The sequence below is a fragment of the Culex pipiens genome, chromosome 2 (assembly GCF_016801865.2).
Source record: "Culex pipiens pallens isolate TS chromosome 2, TS_CPP_V2, whole genome shotgun sequence".
NCBI classification, from domain to species: Eukaryota; Metazoa; Arthropoda; class Insecta; order Diptera; family Culicidae; genus Culex; species Culex pipiens.
Window position 1 is genome coordinate 162,012,213 of NC_068938.1, and position 18,735 is coordinate 162,030,947.

General features: G+C 44.7%; 3 protein-coding genes and 1 pseudogene across 10 annotated transcripts; all 4 read right to left on the reverse strand.

Moving 5' to 3' along the window:
- Window positions 1-749: 749 nt before the first annotated feature.
- LOC120416726 (inositol polyphosphate multikinase) lies at window positions 750-9,701 on the reverse strand. Its single transcript, XM_039578552.2, has 5 exons — window positions 9,474-9,701; window positions 2,757-2,954; window positions 1,922-2,365; window positions 1,481-1,866; window positions 750-1,394 (listed from the first exon to the last, which is right to left on the reverse strand). Exons 2-5 carry the CDS (start codon window positions 2,950-2,952, stop codon window positions 1,158-1,160), a joined length of 1,263 nt encoding a protein of 420 aa, XP_039434486.2. The 5' UTR covers window positions 2,953-2,954; window positions 9,474-9,701; the 3' UTR covers window positions 750-1,157.
- Window positions 3,227-9,439, reverse strand: LOC120416728 (hydroxyacyl-coenzyme A dehydrogenase, mitochondrial-like). 8 transcript variants are annotated; one of them, XM_052707995.1, is made up of 5 exons: window positions 6,267-6,334; window positions 5,797-6,198; window positions 4,278-4,419; window positions 3,926-4,201; window positions 3,227-3,860 (listed from the first exon to the last, which is right to left on the reverse strand). In XM_052707995.1, exons 3-5 carry the CDS (start codon window positions 4,338-4,340, stop codon window positions 3,324-3,326), a joined length of 876 nt encoding a protein of 291 aa, XP_052563955.1. In that variant the 5' UTR covers window positions 4,341-4,419; window positions 5,797-6,198; window positions 6,267-6,334; the 3' UTR covers window positions 3,227-3,323. The 8 variants fall into 8 exon arrangements, with proteins under 8 accessions (XP_052563955.1, XP_039434488.2, XP_052563952.1 ...); XM_039578554.2 differs by lacking the exons at window positions 5,797-6,198; window positions 6,267-6,334 and adding an exon at window positions 8,959-9,439; XM_052707992.1 differs by lacking the exons at window positions 5,797-6,198; window positions 6,267-6,334 and adding an exon at window positions 8,901-9,439.
- LOC128092896 (hydroxyacyl-coenzyme A dehydrogenase, mitochondrial-like) lies at window positions 7,601-8,913 on the reverse strand. Its single transcript, XM_052707989.1, has 2 exons — window positions 8,744-8,913; window positions 7,601-8,567 (listed from the first exon to the last, which is right to left on the reverse strand). Exons 1-2 carry the CDS (start codon window positions 8,843-8,845, stop codon window positions 7,752-7,754), a joined length of 918 nt encoding a protein of 305 aa, XP_052563949.1. The 5' UTR covers window positions 8,846-8,913; the 3' UTR covers window positions 7,601-7,751.
- Window positions 9,702-16,008: 6,307 nt separating the features above from the next.
- On the reverse strand, window positions 16,009-17,188 carry LOC128092695 (MYG1 protein-like; annotated as a pseudogene).
- Between the last annotated feature and the right edge of the window lie 1,547 nt (window positions 17,189-18,735).

The following is an 18,735-nucleotide window of genomic DNA, read 5'->3' on the forward strand; positions in this document are numbered from 1 at the left end:
CAATTGCTGATCACTCTCTAAATAAAAATAATTGCAAAATATCAAGAATAAAATATCAACTGTGATTAATTGTGACCCCATAGAACAAGCTGTCAAGCAAGAAACTTTCTGTTAAGAAAAGTTGTAAACTAATTTGTAAACCATTTTTTTTAAAATGATTTAAAATCTCTTTTAAACCTTTTGTGGTCGTAAAAAGTGTTATTGTACTCAGAAAAAATACAACTTAGATTTTTTTGTACGGTTTTTCTTCATTTCGATTCATGTGTAGTTTTGTGTTAATTTATTTGTTTCACGCGTTGAAATTTGTTTTAAGTCGTAATCCTCAGGTATTTAACTCAGTTATAATAAGTAATATGAACAATGTTTAACACCGAATGCTTTGAATATATTAAATAAAAATTATTGAACAAAAACGAGCGCGATAAACTGAGATGCGAGTGCCTGGACTCAAGAAAGCGTAACAATAACGAAGAAAAAACAAAAAAACGAGTTTAACTTAGAATACTAGTAGTAGCAGGATAAATAGGAAGAAGCTTGCAAGTGAATAAAAAAACAGTAGTTTATAATCGAATGCTTAAAAGCAAAGTTTAAAATTTATTTATAACTAAGACAAATAAATATATGTGAAACATGTGAAAACAATTTAATTTAGAATAAAATCGATGTAGAAAGCACCAGCGAGTTTGCCAAAAGGAATTTCTTTCAAACAATCTATTTTTGCTAAAGCCAACCACTTTTCTACCATTTTGGGGGTAAACTTCTGCGCCGCATATTTATAATGTTTAATAATGTAATTCTCGCCATACAATAATGTCCTCAAAGTGGCACTTACGTCCTAGAGTTAAGAGTTAACTTAAGCGTATTACGTCCCGCAGCCGGGTCTAAATATCTTTGTCTGTAAACAATGGCTCTTTCCCTTCCCGAAATTTTGTAAAGAAAGGCCGGGAAAGCAAAATGGTTCTAAAGTGTATTAAGTAACGCCTAACTAATAATGACACACTCGATGCGACCGGCTTAGCGGATATTTCTTGTTATTTTAAATTATTTAGCTTTTGATGCAAATTTGGTAAATGCATCTGGGTTGTGCATGGTTCGTGGTCACGAGCAAGACTAATAAATACAACAATACACTGGAATCATGATGTGATCTCTCTAGCTTAAGCTACACCCTGTTTCGGTGCGTTTTCCGCCTCGCACTCCTTGAGGAATTCCTCGAATATGCGCACCAAGCTCTCAATTCCCTGCAAGTAGTTGGTGTCGATCGTGCCGGGCTCCTCCGCCGGGAAGGCATGAGCGAAATCGATCATACGAGCGCTGGCCCACACTTTGCTCTCGTACGACCCGACTAGATTGTCCCGCATGAAGACGTAATTTTCGCGCATGGCCTTCATGTCCTTGGCGGAGCGCAGCGGAAATGGGTAAGAGAGAAAGGGGAAATTTAGAAAAGGTGTACTTACAGCGTTTGTTAGACAATTGGTACCTCTTCGTAGTTGTTCATCGTCGAATGGCTTCTTTGGATTTTGTAGTAGTGCTGCAGTGGTTCGACCCCGGAGTCGGTGCCGGCCGGCACGACCTGCGTCGGAGAGCTTGGACGACTGCTGGAGCCGCTGCTGTGCGCCGGCGAAGTGCCGCTAAGGTTGCCACTACTGTTGTTCAGTTTCGCGCTGGAACTGTTCAGACTTTTGGTTTGATACTGCAATACTGGCTTGAGCCGGCGGGCGTCGTACACGAGCAGAACCGAGCTCGAGTACAGCCGGTACGTCGTTTGCGTTCGCGCCCACTTCTGGATGTTCCACAAGTCGGACAGGAACTGCATCAGCAGCTGCCGGCAAAGGCCGCTGTCGGCGTTCAGAAACTTGCGGAATGCTGCAAAAACAAGCTTTCGTTGGAGAAGAAATGAATTTCATAAAATTCAACTCACCATCCTTCACGGTGACCTCGGTCAGCTTCTTTCCGTATTCTTTGCCGTACCGCATCCGCCGCCCGTTGACGATCGAGTACACCTGGAAGCCCGGAATGCACATGCCCAGATTGCGCTTGCACGCCTGATACTTGGACTCTTCGGCCTTTCGCTTCTCCGGCGTGGCCAACGGGTCCCAGGTGCGGCAGCCGATCTTCACGTCCATGATGCACGGTTCCAGCATGCCGTGGGTCAAATCCGCCAGCTTGATAAACTCCACCGGCTTGCCGTCAATGGGCAGCTTGAGGTGACCCTTGTACCCGGGAATGAACTCCTTCAGCGGAACCAAATCTTTCTCCGTCGTGGCCGCCTGGATCGTTTCGTAGAACTTGATCTCCCGCACGCCACACAGCACCTTGCCCGCCGGTTTAAGTATACTGCCATCGTCCAGGTTCTTGAGCAGGCCTAGAATAAGATCATCAAGATTAAAATTCATTCCAGGCAGTCAGTTGACCGAGCCACGTAGCCTAGTGGTAAAGCTTCCGCCTCGTAAGCGGTAGATCGGGGTTCAAATCCCGGCTCGGACCAACACAACTGGTGATCGTTTCTCTTCTGGATTCGATTGCTTAGTAAAGGGAAGGTAGTGTGTCGTCACAAACTGGACCTTATCACGACACCTTAGGGAGGCGACCTATGGAATGTTAACATTAACCTAAAACATGTTAACATTAGTTGAGTGAAAAAAATTGCCACTGAATCCGCTTTGTAAATGCCGGCCCCGATACTCTTCAAGGGTGTTCCCCTCAGGAACTGGGAAAGATTTACTTTTACAGACAGTCAGTACAATTCAACTCACCAAGAATGTCGGTTCCCTGCTCAAACGTATGACCCGCCACCTGGTTCTCCAGCGGTTGAACCCCCTCCGGGAACACCGGGTACGGCTGATCGCCAGACATCCCAAGTCCCAGCACCGGTTGCTTCTTGCCGCTCAAACTGCTCGCATGGCCTCGTCTCTTCTGGTAGGGCGGAAGCTTAAGATGATGATGGCTCATAACTAGACGATTTTCGAAGAAGATTCAAAATTAACAATTTGAAAAGTGCGACCGTTTTGCGCGAGCCTTTGTGGAGGAAAGTTGATTTATCGTACGAAAAGCGGAGCTGCTGCCTCTAATTTTAATCGTCCGAAACGTCTTTATCTTTCGGACTAAATCCCTTGCGCGTCTCGCGTTCATGAATCACACCACATGTGATCGATAAAGGAGCGTGTTTGGGAACGGGGGACAAAGTAACTAAGTTCGGATTATTAATTGATAACGCAGGTTGGTATGTGTTTGCGGCACCGTTGCTCGATATATATTTTCAAAATTTAACAAAAAATAGCTTCCCAAAACCAAGTGTAAGTTAATATAAATGCATAATCAGTCTACTTGTAGTTGAAGAATCCTTCACCATTTTTAACGCCAAGTTTATTTTCCGAAACTAACTTCACCAAGGTGGGGCTTGGCCTTAGCGATAAGTCATTAGGATTTCGCGCCTGTCGTTCCTGCATAATATTCAACGTAACATCCAGCCCAATCATGTCCATCAGCTCAAACGGCCCCATGGGATGACCCAGTCCCAACTTTAACGCTGTATCGATGTCCTTCAAACTAGCGTCACCACGTTCCAGCATTCCAAGTGCTTCCGAAATGATCGTCAACAGCAACCGGTTTACGATGAAACCCGGAGTGTCCTTGCAGCTAATACAAGTCTTCCCAAGGGCACCTCCGAAAGCCAACAAACTCGCGTTCGTCTCCTCCGAAGTCTTATCCGTCTTAATCACCTCAACCAACTTCATCAGCGGCACCGGATTGAAGAAATGAAACCCGGCGAAGCGATCCTCGCGCTTGGTCACGCTACCCAACTCCACGATTGACAGCGACGAAGTGTTGCTCACGAAAATTGTATGCTGAGGAGCGATCTGCAAACAAATCAAACTTAAAAAAGATCCCCCAACAACAAATCAACCAACATTCAAACCCAAACCTCATCAATCTTCTTGAAAAGTTCCTGCTTGATCTTCACGTTCTCCACGATCGCTTCAATCACCAGATCGGCCTCCCGAACCGCCGCCTCCAACTCGGCGCAATACTTCACCCTACCGAGAGTTTCCGCAACGAGTGCACCGGCCGCCTGCGGATCATCCTTGAAGAATTTGCGCCCCAAGCGGGCGGCATTCTTTTCGATTTCCCCACGCGCCTTTTCCAGCACCTGCGCGTTCAAATCGACCACACTGGTGGAGTGACCGGTGGCGGCTGAAACCTACAAAGGAAGGGTTTTTTTTTTTTTTTGGTTGGTCCGAGTTGGTCCTCAACGGGATCTCATGATTGGGTCATACCAATGCGATGCCCGATCCCATGGTTCCGGCGCCTACGACGACCACGTTCTTTATGCTGGACATTTTGTAATGGATGCGTTTGTAGTCCCCTCTTTGTATGAGATTTAGTTTTACTTCATTCGGTACGCATCTACAAATTTATCTAAAAAGAATCGGTATAACAATCTTTTGTTCAGAAGTGATTCTACTTTGAAACGTTACAGAACTCAAATATTTTTTGCCCCCTGATTTTTCGGACCAATTTTGAAGGGGGGGGCGACATAAACTTTGAAAAATATTTGCAACGGCCTAAGTTACAAAATGCATTTTTTCAATATTTCATTACGTAGTTTTCGCCACCATCCTGGATTTAAAAATTCTAAATCGCTTTAGCGTAGTTTGGGGGCCGTACTTGAGCTCGACAATACAAAATAGGAAAAAAAAAAGATTTTTTTTTTGTGAGTCGATTAACTGAAGCAATGGTCCTGATCAGAAATCAATCACTCATCGCCGAACGAATCTTTGCCGACTGGAGCGCGCAACCATTCACGAGCGAACACGACCCGATAGCTGTCAGCGCCTTGACCAATCGCTTCACGCAGCGAAACAAACACCTAGGTACTTCGTGAATTTCTTTGCCTACTCCGTCCCGAGTCACAAACGAATATGTTCAGAGAGGAGGGAATCTAACAAAATACCAGCGAGGTGCTCTCTTGGCCTGCGCTACCACAGTTTGGCGTCATTTTATATTTGGTATGGTGGAAATTGCTGTCACATAGGGGAACTATACCCTTTCTCAGCCTATTTCTATTATCGGCCTATCAGCACTTTGATCATGAATTACAGCTTTCATAAAGTGTTTTTGACTGTTCCAAAGTAATAAATAGCTCAAATAAAAGTGAGCAAGCAACTCTTCTTTGTTGATACATCTGAAAATGTTGATTTAATAGCGGAAAACTGCAAAAGTGATGAGAATTGGTCGAACGGCTTAGAGTGATTAAAATGGGTATATTTCCCCTATGTCTTTGATGTTGTGTTACAGGCCAGACTCGATTATCCGAAGCCTCGATTATCCGAAGTTTCGATTATCCGAAGTTCGATTATCCGAAGGATTGTATGGGACTTCGGATAATCGAATCATGACCAAAATAATTATTTTTCATTTTTTTTTAATTAAAAGTATAACCTGAAATTTGAGTTCTGCGACCCCATTTTAGTCAAATTTGAATATTTTATTGCGTTTTAGATCAAAAAATGCATTTTTTTATTTTTTTTTGTCCGGCCATTTTGGCCGCCATCTTGGAATTTCACAATTTTAAATCATTTTAGAGTAGTTTAAGCACGACAATCAAAAATTGGACAACGAAAAAAAATATTTTTTTCGTGATTCGATTATCCGAAGTGAAATTTTTCCGAGGGCTTCGGATAATCGAGTCTGGACTGTATCAAAAAAATTGCAAAACATTTTTGATACATTGATGTTAAGCAGATTAATAAATAATCAAAGCAATCAGCTTCTTTGAGCCATTCGCTGTACTACCCGATTGAAGTGAGAGGGAGAACAAAGAGAGAGTTTTCAGTAGCGATGGTGTGGAAGTGACAAAAGGTAAGAAACGGTCAGAGCAGTTTTTCGTCGCGTTCGATTTGTTATCGCGAGTGAATGAGTCTTTTCGGAACAATCAGGGCACTTGATCCGAAGTTTTGATTATCCGAAGTGAAATGTTTCCAAGGCCTTCGGATAATCGAGGCTAGACTGTAAATAAAAATAAGAATCAATTAAAAAAAAGTAAGGATCGAAAAATTGCTATACTTGGAAGTTTTTTTACCTGTAAAATTGTTGAAATCAAAGAAATTTTTATTTTTTTTCTAATTTGATTCTTTGTTTTTTTTAATCTGATGCATTAATTTTTTTTTGTTTTGAAATTTTCTATTTTTTTAATTTCTGAAATTAAAAAAAGGTCTGTGTTTTGTTATTTTTTATTTTCTATTTGATTTAAAAAAAAATCTTACTTATTTTTTTCAAAAGGTCCTATGTACATAGGAAACCCATGGCGCACTTGTGGTTTTGAAAAAGTAATCTAGAATTTACAGAAAACATATGTTTTGAATTATTATTATTTATTTTTTTAATAAAAATTTAAATAAAAGTTCAAATGTACTTAATTTTTCACAAACAATTTATAATATTGAAATTTGTATGATTTCAAATATGGGTATAAAAAGACTCGTAATTTTGCGTGGATTTGCACTGTATAAAATTTTAGCGTTGAGTTCTTTAATGCCATATAATAAAAATTTTAATGTTTACAAAAAGTACGGTATTTTATGCATGTGACGAGTGCTGAATTACACCGACCAACAAAATTTCTGCGTAGACTCAACTCCAGGGGAAGCATGTAGTTTGGGGTCCCCAGAAACGCGTGCACCCTGAATTTTTCAAAAATATTTAGACATGGCTGAATGGGTTTTCTCCAAAGTTTGTATGAAGAATTAGTGCTGTTCGCTCCACACCCCAGTCAACTCAATCGGAATTCTGAAACGGAATACGTAAACGATTCGAATTGAATTCCGTTTCAGAATTCCGATTAACTGGGACAGTGTGTGCAATTTTTGTTTGTATGCAACTGCGACGAACCGCCCGAATTCTCCATACAAACTTTGAAGAAAAACCATTCGGCGCTGTCTAAATATTTTTGAAAAATTCAAGGTGCACGTGTTTCTGGGGACCCCAAACTACATGCTTCCTCTCGATTTAGTAATTTTTGTAATTTTTTGTAGGTCAGTGTTACCGTACTTCGATAAATATAGCAGTATCGTTTTGGTATCGTATCGAAGCACGATAAGCTTATCGTTAACAACGTTGGTATCAATGAGTTCCAGACTTTTCCTGATTTTTGAAGAAAATCCCGAATTTTCAACTTTTTGACGGTTTTGAAGACAATTGTTTCAAACGAAGTTTAATTGGCAATATAAATCTGACGCAATTTGCTTCCTTTTTCATAGGAAAAAAACTTTGTGGGCACACAAACCGCACACTTATTTACGTCTTATGAAAGCGAATTTCATATCGAAACTCAAACTCGCACTGTTTTGCACAACTAATTAACTACTGTTTTGAATATAATCACAAACCTGAAACTGAGCAATACTTCTTCAAAAGCTAAAGCACAAGACAACCCGCCCGCGACGCACGTTGATAACGTATCTTGTACGATTGTTTAAAAATGCAATCAACCAGAGATAAAACCTTGCTTGAACGACTGAATTTGACGCTCGTTGAACTTGCTTTTAACAAAATGGTCATCATATTGACGATTTCGACAAACTAATTTAGATGCCACGACTAATGTTGAAAATATTTATTTCGCATGCAAATGGAATTTATTTTGTCTTTTGCCAATCTCTCAACCGATGAATAGAGATTCAAAAGCTAAAGTGATTTTACAATCTCATCTAACAAAAAATGCCTCCCTGTACTCGACCCCCCTCCCGACATTACTTCTTGTACGAATAGAACCCTTCCCCGCTCTTGACGCCCAGCTTGCCCTCGGAGACCAGCTTTTCCAGCATCTTGGGCGGATTGAACAGCGGATTCTCCGGGAACTTTTCGTGCCACCCGTGAATGATGTTGTTCGTCGTGTCCAACCCAACGTAGTCGCTCAGTTCGAACGGCCCCATAGGATAGCCGGCGCCGAGTTTCATCGCGATGTCAATGTCCCGCGCGCTGGCGTCGCCCCGCTCGAGCAGACGGATCGCCTCGGCCATGTACGGCACGAGCAGTCGGTTCACCACGAATCCGGGCGTGTCCTTGCAGGTGATGCACGTTTTGCCGAGCTTCTTGCCGAATTCCATCAGCTGTTGGTACGTTTCTTCGGAGGTCTTTTCGGTGCGAATGACCTCCAGCAGCTTCATCATCGGGACCGGGTTGAAGAAGTGCAAGCCTCCGAAGCGGTCCTGCCGCTTGGTGACCGCGCCAATTTCCGCGATCGACAGCGACGAGGTGTTGCTGGTGAAGATGGTGCTGGCCGGGGCAGCGGCGTCCATTTTGCTGAACAGTTCGTGTTTGATGTTCATTTTTTCGACGATGGCTTCCACGACCAGATCCGTGCTGGCCACGGCTTCCTCCAGCTTGGTCGAGCCCTTCAGCTTGCTCAGCGTGCCGTCGACGTATTGTTGGCCCTTGGCGGCGTCATCTTTGAACTGCTTCTTTGCGACACGTTCAAGACTTTTCTTGATACCGCCGAGAGCTTTGCCCACCAGCTGATCGTTCATCTCTACGATCGTCACGTTGTGACCGGTTGCTGCTGCGACCTACAAAGTATCGATTTCCAATCAGTAATCTAGTTGAAACTCACTCCGAGTCGACACCGTGCTGCCGGCACTCGAGCAAATATAAACATGGACGTCGTCGACCTTTGGACTCGCGAGCAAAGATCATCGGAATCGTTGTCTGGCCTGATAGCGCAAATTACAAAGATGTGACTTACCTGAGCGATTCCGGAGCCCATAAGGCCCCCGCCGATGATCACAACGTTGTTAATTTTTGCCGCCGTGGCCATGTTACGGGTGAATACACGAAGCACGGACATTTTCTTTTGAATATTTCCTCTAAATGTAGCTATCTTACGTTAATCTAATTAATACCCAACCACACTGGCTGATGGACAACGGAACAAATCACGTAACAGAATGAAGCTATTACACAGTTTAGCCGGTTTCAAAAGGGATCCTACGTTCCGGCGACACGTCCGACACCAACGAGATACAAGACTTGACTTGAGCTAATCAAAAAAGCTCGCTCTCTCTTGCGGTAGCTCTTTCTCGATTCTTCTCCGCGCTCAACCCGCTTCAATGTATGTGGAATCTATAGTAAAAACCGTCGGTGGGGGTGACTATGGGCCATGTGTATTTTGGCCCATTCTAAAACGAACCTGTTTTTGTTCATTCCAAAAGAAAGTTTTGTTGTTTTAGTCTGTTGTTGGGTTGGTTTATAATCATTAAAAGATGCTCTATAAAACCCGTTACAAATCTTTTTGCCCTATGTTCCCTCTAAGTCCAATGTCACCCCAACTGACGGTAGAATAATAGAGTTCTCTAACCCACGCACGATCCACACAATCCGCTTATCTTTTTGTGATGATAAATCGCTTTTCCACGACCAAGGCTTTTTGCGATGACGAATCGAGTCTTTTTTCCACTTCGAGGTAATCTACTTACACGAAGGTCATCACTGGAAGATGCTACTAATTTGTCGGGGAAAAAAAAGGTTTAACCAAACTCTAAACCAGAAATCAGGCCACTTTCTCTAACAAACAAGTTATTTATTTTTCAGCACAAAAAAAATCAAAAACTATTTCGGAGAACAGCAGAAACTGCGAAGCTGACAACTGCAACAGTGCAAAACAAAAACAAAACTGACGCAAAATCAGAGAAGCGGCGACGCTGCAGCGGAAACGGTCGCGTTCACACTGGCGCGCGTCGGATTTGCTGTGTGCACGCTTAATGAGTTCGCCCTAAACAAATCAAGGAAAAGAATCATAAATAAATAGAAATAACTGATAACTTGGAGCCTAAAATTTCAAAAGGGCACAAAACTTTTGTAAACACTAGTGTATCCCTTTCACTCAAATGACAGTTTGCATAAGGTGTAAGAGGGATACACTCTTGTTTACAAAAGTTTTGTGCCCTAATGAAATGGAAAGCACGACTTTACAAAGAGCGACACACGGAGTGACAGCTTTTAGCTCTAAAATTATTGGGTAAAAAATATCCGTTTGACAATAGATTTTGACGTTTGGGTGCCTTTTAATTTGAATTCACACAATAAGAAAAATAAATCATGCAAAATATTGTAAATGGGCCAAAGCCGAAGTGTAAACAAACCTAGAAACAAACAGTCTGTCCTTCTTGTGTCAGTGGATGTTTACATTATAATCTGGGTGATGAATAGAGAGAATGCTTAACGTGATTTTCGAATGATCCCACTTTGTTTACATCTACAAATTAGGAGGCTGTTCAAGCACAAGCATGACTTTTTTCTTACTGGTAAATGAGCTGTTCTATAATCAGTAGTATGTGTTTTATTTTGTCTAGTTTTTGACATTTTTTGCTGGAAAATTGTCACGTCTCGATCAGTTAGAAGAGATTTTTCTTGTGACGAAGAACTGCGACGAGAGTGTCATTCTGCGATGTCGCAGATAAATTACATGGCTGATTTTGGAATCCTGCAGCTCTTCCTTGTCCAGCGAAAAAACATCGCTAATTCTAGCGAAGCTGATCCAACAAACAGAGTAGAAATTCACAAAACAAGGTTTTCAAACGGAATCAAACAACACACAAAAAAATATTACTGTAATGACAAAAGTAACTTACTTTCGAATTAAAAAGTTGTTAAAATTTGCTACATTAAAAGTTTTTTTCTTGTTTTGAAAATGAAAACTTTGACTGCTACAGTTTTTGAAAATCTGATTGCTCACTGATTTAAAAGTTTTTCCTTTTAATTCGACTGTAAACTTTCTTTCATTTTGACGTTCTCGTGTAACCGTGTACGCCTAAGTCGCAAATGTAAACAAACACTTTGGTGGGTCCGGTGGTGCTGGTGAGTCTAGGACGCAAGCAAAGCCGACCGCGGCAGCAGCCAGGACTCGGACGCGAAAACCTTCGTGAGCCAAACAGCAGCAGCGGAACGCCTTCGAAGGAGGGTGGTGCAGGAGCGGGACGAGGTCGAGTGCTCGAAAAGGACAAGGCCAGCTTCCTGCAGGAACTGCAGCTGTTCCACGGCCGGAATGCGTAAGAAGGAAGCTTGAGTGTTTGGGGGGTTTGTGATTGATTATGTTTGTTTTTGTAAGATGAGAGGTAGGAATGTGGATTCGCACCGGTTGTATTCGGTGGTGGTGGCCCGGGATTGGTGATTGAAGGTCAATTCCCGCGAGGACTGGGGCGAGACCATCGAGGAGATGGCGCTGCCAAAGCGTTGCGTGAACAACGAGATTGCGTTGAAGAAGATTAACTTCCAGTTTTTGGACAAGTACGAGAAAGTTTACTTTCACGGTGAGGAGAAGGATCCGACGAAGAGGAGGACGACGAAAAGCTACATAATCGGAGGTGGTCAGCGCAGATGTTGCACTCGGTACCGGCGGTTTACAACACCGGTGAGTATTGAGAATGTGTGCAGTGGCTAGCCAACTTCACTTACTTTCCATCTCTTTTAGCAACTTCCCGCCCACAAACACTCACCTCGCGACGGCGCAGCTTCAGCCGAATGAACCTGGACAGTGAGCCAAAAAAAAATCTGTGTCATTCCCGAAGTAGGATTACGTGCTCAAAATCGAATTCCGTTCCGAGGGCCTCATCAATTCCATGTTCCGGATGTGCTTCCAGGATCGGGAACTCCCCGTTCAAGCACTTTACTTTCCAGCCGGAAAACGTCGACCACCCTTCCCGAATCAACGGCCAACTCCTCCAAGACTATCCTAATTGAGGCCAGAAACGTGACCATCGTGTTACACTGCTGTCGCGCGTCGAAACCTTCATCAGGAACCGTCCTGGGGTATTCGGAAGTGACCGGTGGCGTACCGTATGAATCGGTACAGCTTGGACTCGGATATTGGCTTACCTTGGGCTGAAGCTAGTGGAGAAGCGTTAAATACAATAAAAAATGCTTTTTTTACAAACAGTTTAATTTTTTTTAAATAAATGTAAAAAAAACCAAGCACATTTCTCTGAAATTATCCCTGTAGTGCTAAATGTTGTGTATTCTTGCCATAAAAGGTTTCTTTTCCAATTAAAAGTAAAATACGTTTACCAATACAACGATTTTGTTCCATAAATGCATAGTAGTATCAAAAACTTTCCAACTTTTAAATTGAAAAGTTTGAACTTTCTACGAATATTCACCGACGCGAACTTTTAATCCAACGAACGATCTTTTTAAATTTAGAGTAATTTTTCTTTGTGTGAAGGAATCAAACAATGAAGACAGCTTCTGGATGGATACAACCGCATCGATTCCATAAACAACTTCCATTCATAATTATAAAAAATGACGATCACGCCTTTAACTTTCTTAAGATTTCTTGATTTCAACTCCAGGTCCTCAAAAGCCGCACATTTTTCATTCAAGCAAAACAAATATTTTTAATGATCGATAACAATACTCTCTACTTTTGGCAAACAGTAAATTGGTTCCACTTTGACAGGTCCAAATTGAGGCCGTTTTGCGAACCACTATTCAGCACCCAGATTATAATGTAGTAACGAGCAGGACAGACTCTTTGTGTACACTTCGGCTTTGGTCCATTTACAATGTTTGCGTACATATAAGTAAACATTCGTAGAAAGTTTAACATATTTATATTAATTTAGGTTTAACTAAACTTCAAAACAGATTTTAAGCCACTTTCTCTAACAAACAGATTTTTCAGCACAAAAAAACTCAAAAACTATTTCGGACGAGGGGGATGACACTCCCGAGATGAGCTTGCGATTCAACTGCGATGACCTTCGATGAACGCGATCTGCCACGATTGCCTAGAATGACCGCGATCTGGCACGATTTCATCGCGATGTGAGCGCGATGTAGAAAAATCGCGCGATGTGAGCTTTACACTGCTCGAATCAGTTTGACAGCAACCAAATGACAGGTCTTGCTGAAATTCGATTCGAGCAGTGGAAGAGAAAATCAAAACAAAAAAAAAACACGTGGAAAAAGTGGCTGTTGGAGGATAAATTTTCTACCGGATTATAAAAACCTGGTCCATCCGAAGTTTCTCGTTAATCAAGAAGGACAACCGGAAGCCCGCCATAAAGGAAAAGGACGGTGGCTGCGAGAATTTTCGCCGAAGAGAATTCCAAGCCGGAATAACCCTGCAAAAGGCGAGGAAATCGCCGCTGTCAATTCGCCAGTTCATGTCGGTGGTTTTGCATTCACGCCGGCGGCCACGACCGCAACCAGTACGGCCACGAGCAGTGCCACGAGGTGCCAGAGCAGAAGGTTTCCGATGGAAGTAGCAGCCCGGCCAGAAGCAGCTCGAGCTCGAGTGGTAAAGGTGGAGGCAACACCACGACAACGAACAGTAGCAACAACAGAAGTGGTCCGGCTATACCGCTTGGAGCAGCTTGGAGACAACCGAAACTGCCGCCTCGACGGCCGCCGCTGAAGAAGACCAAGCCGGAATGACCCCTGTGCATGGCGAGGAAGTCGCCGCTGTCGCTTCGCCAGCCGAACGACATCCCATGTCGACGCCCCAGATGAGGTTCCTGTGCCGGAAGTCGTCGCTGAAACCGCGGTCTTCGAGCCCAAATCCAACCCGATCCCCTGCCTTCCATGCCTCCTTCCCCCAGGTTATGGTGTTCGCAGAAGCATCCATGTCCCAGACCAGTACAAAATCCAAGCCTAAGGTGGCGACAGCGACCAACACAATATGGTTCCTACGTCGTCACATCAGTGTCGGCGAACGTCATCCAGACTACGAACCACCTAATCAGTTAGCTGGACGCACAATCGCTCGAGCCGGCCGGTAGTATTTGCATCCACGCCGGCGGCCACGTGCAGTGCCCCACGAGTTACCAAAGCAGAAGGTTTCCGATGGAACTAGCAGTGTTATCTCGGAAAGTAGCAGCCCGGCCAGAAGCAGCACGAGCTCGAGTGGCGGAGATGGAGGCAACATCACGACACAACCAGTATCAACAACAGAAGTGGTACGACTGTACCGCTTGGAGCAGCTGTAACGGTGGCCACAGCTAGTGGAAATAGCAGCAGCATCAATTCCGAGCACGAGAACCTGCCCAACCACCTGGCCCTGAAGATGCTTTGCAACCAAAATGGCCTGCAGAGGATCGCGCAACAGTTCATGATGAACCCTCTCAGATCCCCACCGCTTAGTCGTTGCCGCCGCCCAGTGGTAAAGGACTGCCCAACATTGAGGACTCACACGAGCTCTGTCGCTGCAAGCCCGGCGCCACTTGACTGTCGTAATTAACATTCTCGCTCTTCTTGTTTGCACACTTTTCAGACGCCGAAATGGTCGATCTGTTGCGAATCTTCTGCGAGGTCAAGCACGAATTCTGGTCGGACCTACTGCCACACCCACGCGAGTTTGTCCAGTTTTTTGCACCAGCACGTGTCCAATATCATTCAGCACAAGGCTGGAGCGCACGACATGAAGAACGAGTCGGAGAACGAAACCATGTCGAAGTGCATCGGCGAAATCTACCCTATCTGAACTAGTGGCTTGGGACGCTCAACCCGGGGAACGTTTTGGTGGTGGCGCCGGACGACATCCCGATTGCCCTGCAGGTAAGCAAGTCGACAGAGTAATTATCTTGCTAAATCTAAAAACGACTCTTTAAAAATCGTCAGGAAATAGCGGGTAATCTCAGCTGTATGCGTACGCGTACGTAAACCTAATCGGCATGAACTCGTTCTACAAGGCACGATGGGCCGGCAACCAGAACCAGCTGGTGACGTCAGGGAAGTCGTCGCCAATCGAAGACACGCCGAAGAGTGTGATTTTCGGCAGGAAGCGGCCGCGGCTGGCCATCTGATACATTTGAGCCGAACTATCAGATCTCGGTCAAGCTTCAGCTGCGGAATGGTTCGTCGGAGGTGGCGGACGGCTCGCGGGAAACCATCTGCGAGAGGTTTGAGTGAATCGCCGAGGTACAAGTACAAGTGATCGGCCAAGAATTGCCGTTGCCGAGCCGGTGGAACCGATTTGATACCACAGGAAAGGTTTGACCACCCAGAAAGAAACCAGTTTGGAGCAGCAGCCGCGCATTCAGTAGAAACTTGAGGTATCAGGTTGTTCAGGTTCAGGCTCACGCAGCGCGTCAACACTGTCTACACGGAGGCAGTCTTCCAGAGCTTCTCCTGCGACCTTCTCCACTACCTCAACGCATTCCCCGAAAGGTGCCGCGAAATCTGGGTCAAATTTGGTACCCAACTCATCTCCCAAGGCTTACTTACCAAAGAGGACAAAGGACTGTTTATGAAAAATCATTGCAAACAGAAGAAGCTCCTCCAGTCGTAGAAGATGGACATAACTGGGACCGAAGGCGTTCACCATCGACCGGATGTCGACAAGATGGCCGTCTTGTATGCCATTCTGAACGAGATGGTCTTACCTGTAACCTCCTGGCGCAAATCTATACCACGACTTCAACCTGATTCAGTTTATCTTCAGATCACTTCCGACGAGAGAATCATCATGAATAGCAGCGCCCGAATACTGTGCACCGTCGGGATGGAATCAATCGCTAACATCGGCAAGAAGGTCGGCTTCAACGTGAAATAATGTCTGTGCGATTCCTTTTAAATTCGTGTATTTATTAAGTCAACTTGTTATTATTATTTATTTTCAATAAATATTGCGGTCCGTGATCCCGTGCTATCACGAGGACGCCACTCTGGAGGGCCAGGTCGCGTTAAATCGCCCTGTGAAAGGTACACGTTCACAGTCAACTCAATCAGAATTCTTAAACGGAATTCAATTCGAATCGTTTACAAATTCCGTTTTAAACGCAACAACCAGTTTCGTTTACGTACCGGTTGTTGCGTTTGAAGCGGAATTCGTAAACGATTCGAATTGAAATCTGTTTAAGAATCCCTATTGAGTTGACTGGGTTACCACACCTGAACGGGGCTAGCTTCCGGTGGATCTTCACGCTCACATTGTTGGGATCACTTTCAAATGCATCCAGTACGATCTGCATCGTGGCCAGTTGCTGATGCTGCGGTTTTATCCAAACCGTTGATATCTCATCATCAAGTTGCGCGCGAGAAAAGCGATTTAGTCGTCTCTGATGGCCCGCTTCGCTCTTCGCTGCCGGGGGATCTGCTTGTGGGACATTTTGTCGCTGTTTAAAGGAGTTTTGGATTTTGTTGAGCGTCTCCGCGGGAATCCACTACGAAGTCGACGTCCTTGGGGTTGGTGGTTCCGGTTTCTTGGGCACCATCGGCGATTGCTTGCGCTTGTCGTTGTTTTTCAATATCCCTCACTCCTCCTTCTTCTCCAGACTGACCACGGCAATCTGCAGCGCAACCCTCACGCGTCCTGTTTCCCCCGTTGAAGCCCGTCTGGTGACAAAAGTTCGCTCCCTCGGTGCCGGAGACCTCCTCCAGCTTATTGTCCCGCTTGCCGCGCCAATTGTGGCACACAAAGCTGGCCGTTTCCAGCGGGACGCAGATCACGCGCCAATCGTTCGGCCTTTTGAAGTAGATGACGTACTTGGGCAGGCCGCCGATTCCGTGCTCGCCCTCCAGCTCGTACAGGTGCTCCTTACAGGGGCAAAAGTGCACCTCGACTCGATTCCGGACGGCCTTTTCCACGATGGCCCCTTGCCGGCCACCAACGGTTCGCGTAGTAAAGCACCTTGTTGATGAACTCCGCGGCGACCTAAGCTTTGGCCTTTTCAAAGCGCTTGACCACGTCTTCGACGTCGTCCGCCGTCGCATTCCAAGCCGGATTGAAGTGCCTCACGCGGGAACTCGTGTACTTGGGCTCACCCTAAAACATCGGAACGCCGTTATCAATTCCATCCAACTCAGCGATTAACGTGTCGTACAACTTGCGATAAACCCCACGAACCAACTCCTCCTCCGGATTCGCAATCGAGTTCCGCTCCAAAATCTTCCGAATCACTTCCTCCCCAAAGTAGGTATCAACCCAGTTGAACTCAACCGAATCTCCCGCTTAACCCCAACCTCCGGCCTCAGCGAGTTCAGCGTCTCCTGAAAACTTGCCTGGTGATGATCGTACCCGTTCTTTGCCGGGTCAAACACCGCCTTGCGAACCAAGGAACCGCTGGCCGAGGACGAGCAGCTGCACGACGACTGCGGCCAGGAACACGTACAGGAAGAACGTTTCGCCGTCCAGGCCCTCGTCGACCTTGATGGCGAAACAAAGCCTGGACGGTTTCCATGATGAAATCATTGCTTCCTTTGTTGGAACTCAAATGGGTAGCCGGCCGGAAGCTCAAACTGCGAACCAGATTCAACGGAGTGCAGCGGACTGGTAAACAACAGGAACGTATCAGCGTCGCGAGAGTTCGTCGTTTCCGGCTAATCATCCGTTTCCTCAGCCTGTCCCGTCATCGACGCGTCCTCTCCTTCAACCTCCACGTTCAACTCATCCTCGGCGGCGGAGTGGGCCATCAACCGGGAACCACCGTCCACGGTGAGCAGAACCAGCAGGGCAAAAATCAACAGACTCATTTTCACTCGAATCCGAATCCACATTCGTTGTTTATTTTTATTTTTGACTGCTCGAATACATCAAAATAAACATTTTACAGTGCGGCTAGTTTCACAGAAAACTGCAAGAAAGAATATTTCATGGCAACCCTGACTGCTTGAACAAGAATTTTCATTCGAGCACGATCTGACCACGATGAGCACGATGGGCGCGATCTGGCGCGATTTGCCGCGATGAGCAAAAAACAACCACGATGAAGGGGCGATGAGCGAATAAGGTGGAATTTGATGCGATTTGGTGCGATTTTAACCAAATCGCGAAGTGTCATCCCCCTCGATTTCGGAGCAGCAGAAATTGCAAACATGATCTGACATTTTCTTTGGAGCTGCGTACTAGCCGTTAATTTTTATATTTTCTTCTTAGAAGTGTCACGAAAAGAGTAGCGAAAAGACTCTTGCTGAGTTCAACACGGGGTACGGAATCGAGCCCAAAGATCTATCAGAACTCATTGTGTATGCTAGATTGGCTATAATTTCAACGCGTTGCAATGCCATGAAATATTAGTGGGATTGTTAAACTGGTATTGATCAACCGCGGCAGATTTTCTTATAAAAATTCGTTGGCATCGAACTGTAAAAAAATGATTGCGGTGAATACTTTTATGCACTCAACCCCCGGTGGTTGGTCACTTTTTCGTTTGACACTTTTTTAGTTTGTACCCCGTTGGTTGGTCAAAGTCAAACTAAAAAGTGACGAACTGTCACTTTTACACGGCGCTCACGAACACTATCAAAACAAACGTTTGTTAGTGTGTGTGAAATCCGTGTAAAAGGGGTGTCAAACTAAAAAGTGACCCCGTTCGTTTGACAACAGTTGGTGTCAAACCATCGGGGTTTGAGTGTAGCACAGTTTTTTGTGTATTCAATGTGTTCAATGATTTGGTAGTTTTTGACAACACATAATCTCCCATGGATCTGCCGAAATCAGTTCTCGAGTTTTTTTTGAAAGGGTCCTATAAACAAAATTTTTACTTTTTGCTTTTTGGGTGTTTTTGAATACCCCTGACTCAAGGCGGTTCTAAAAACACCCAAAAAGCAAAAAATGAAAATTTTGTTTATAGGACCTTTTCAAAAAAAACTCGAGAGTTTAACAATGTGGCTCTGGTTTGTAACACTGACCTACAAAAATTGAAAAAAATACTGCGCAAGCTCAACTCGAGGGAAAGCATGAAGTTTGGGGTCCCCAGAAACCGTGCACTTTGAATTTTTCATAAATATCTTTCATTT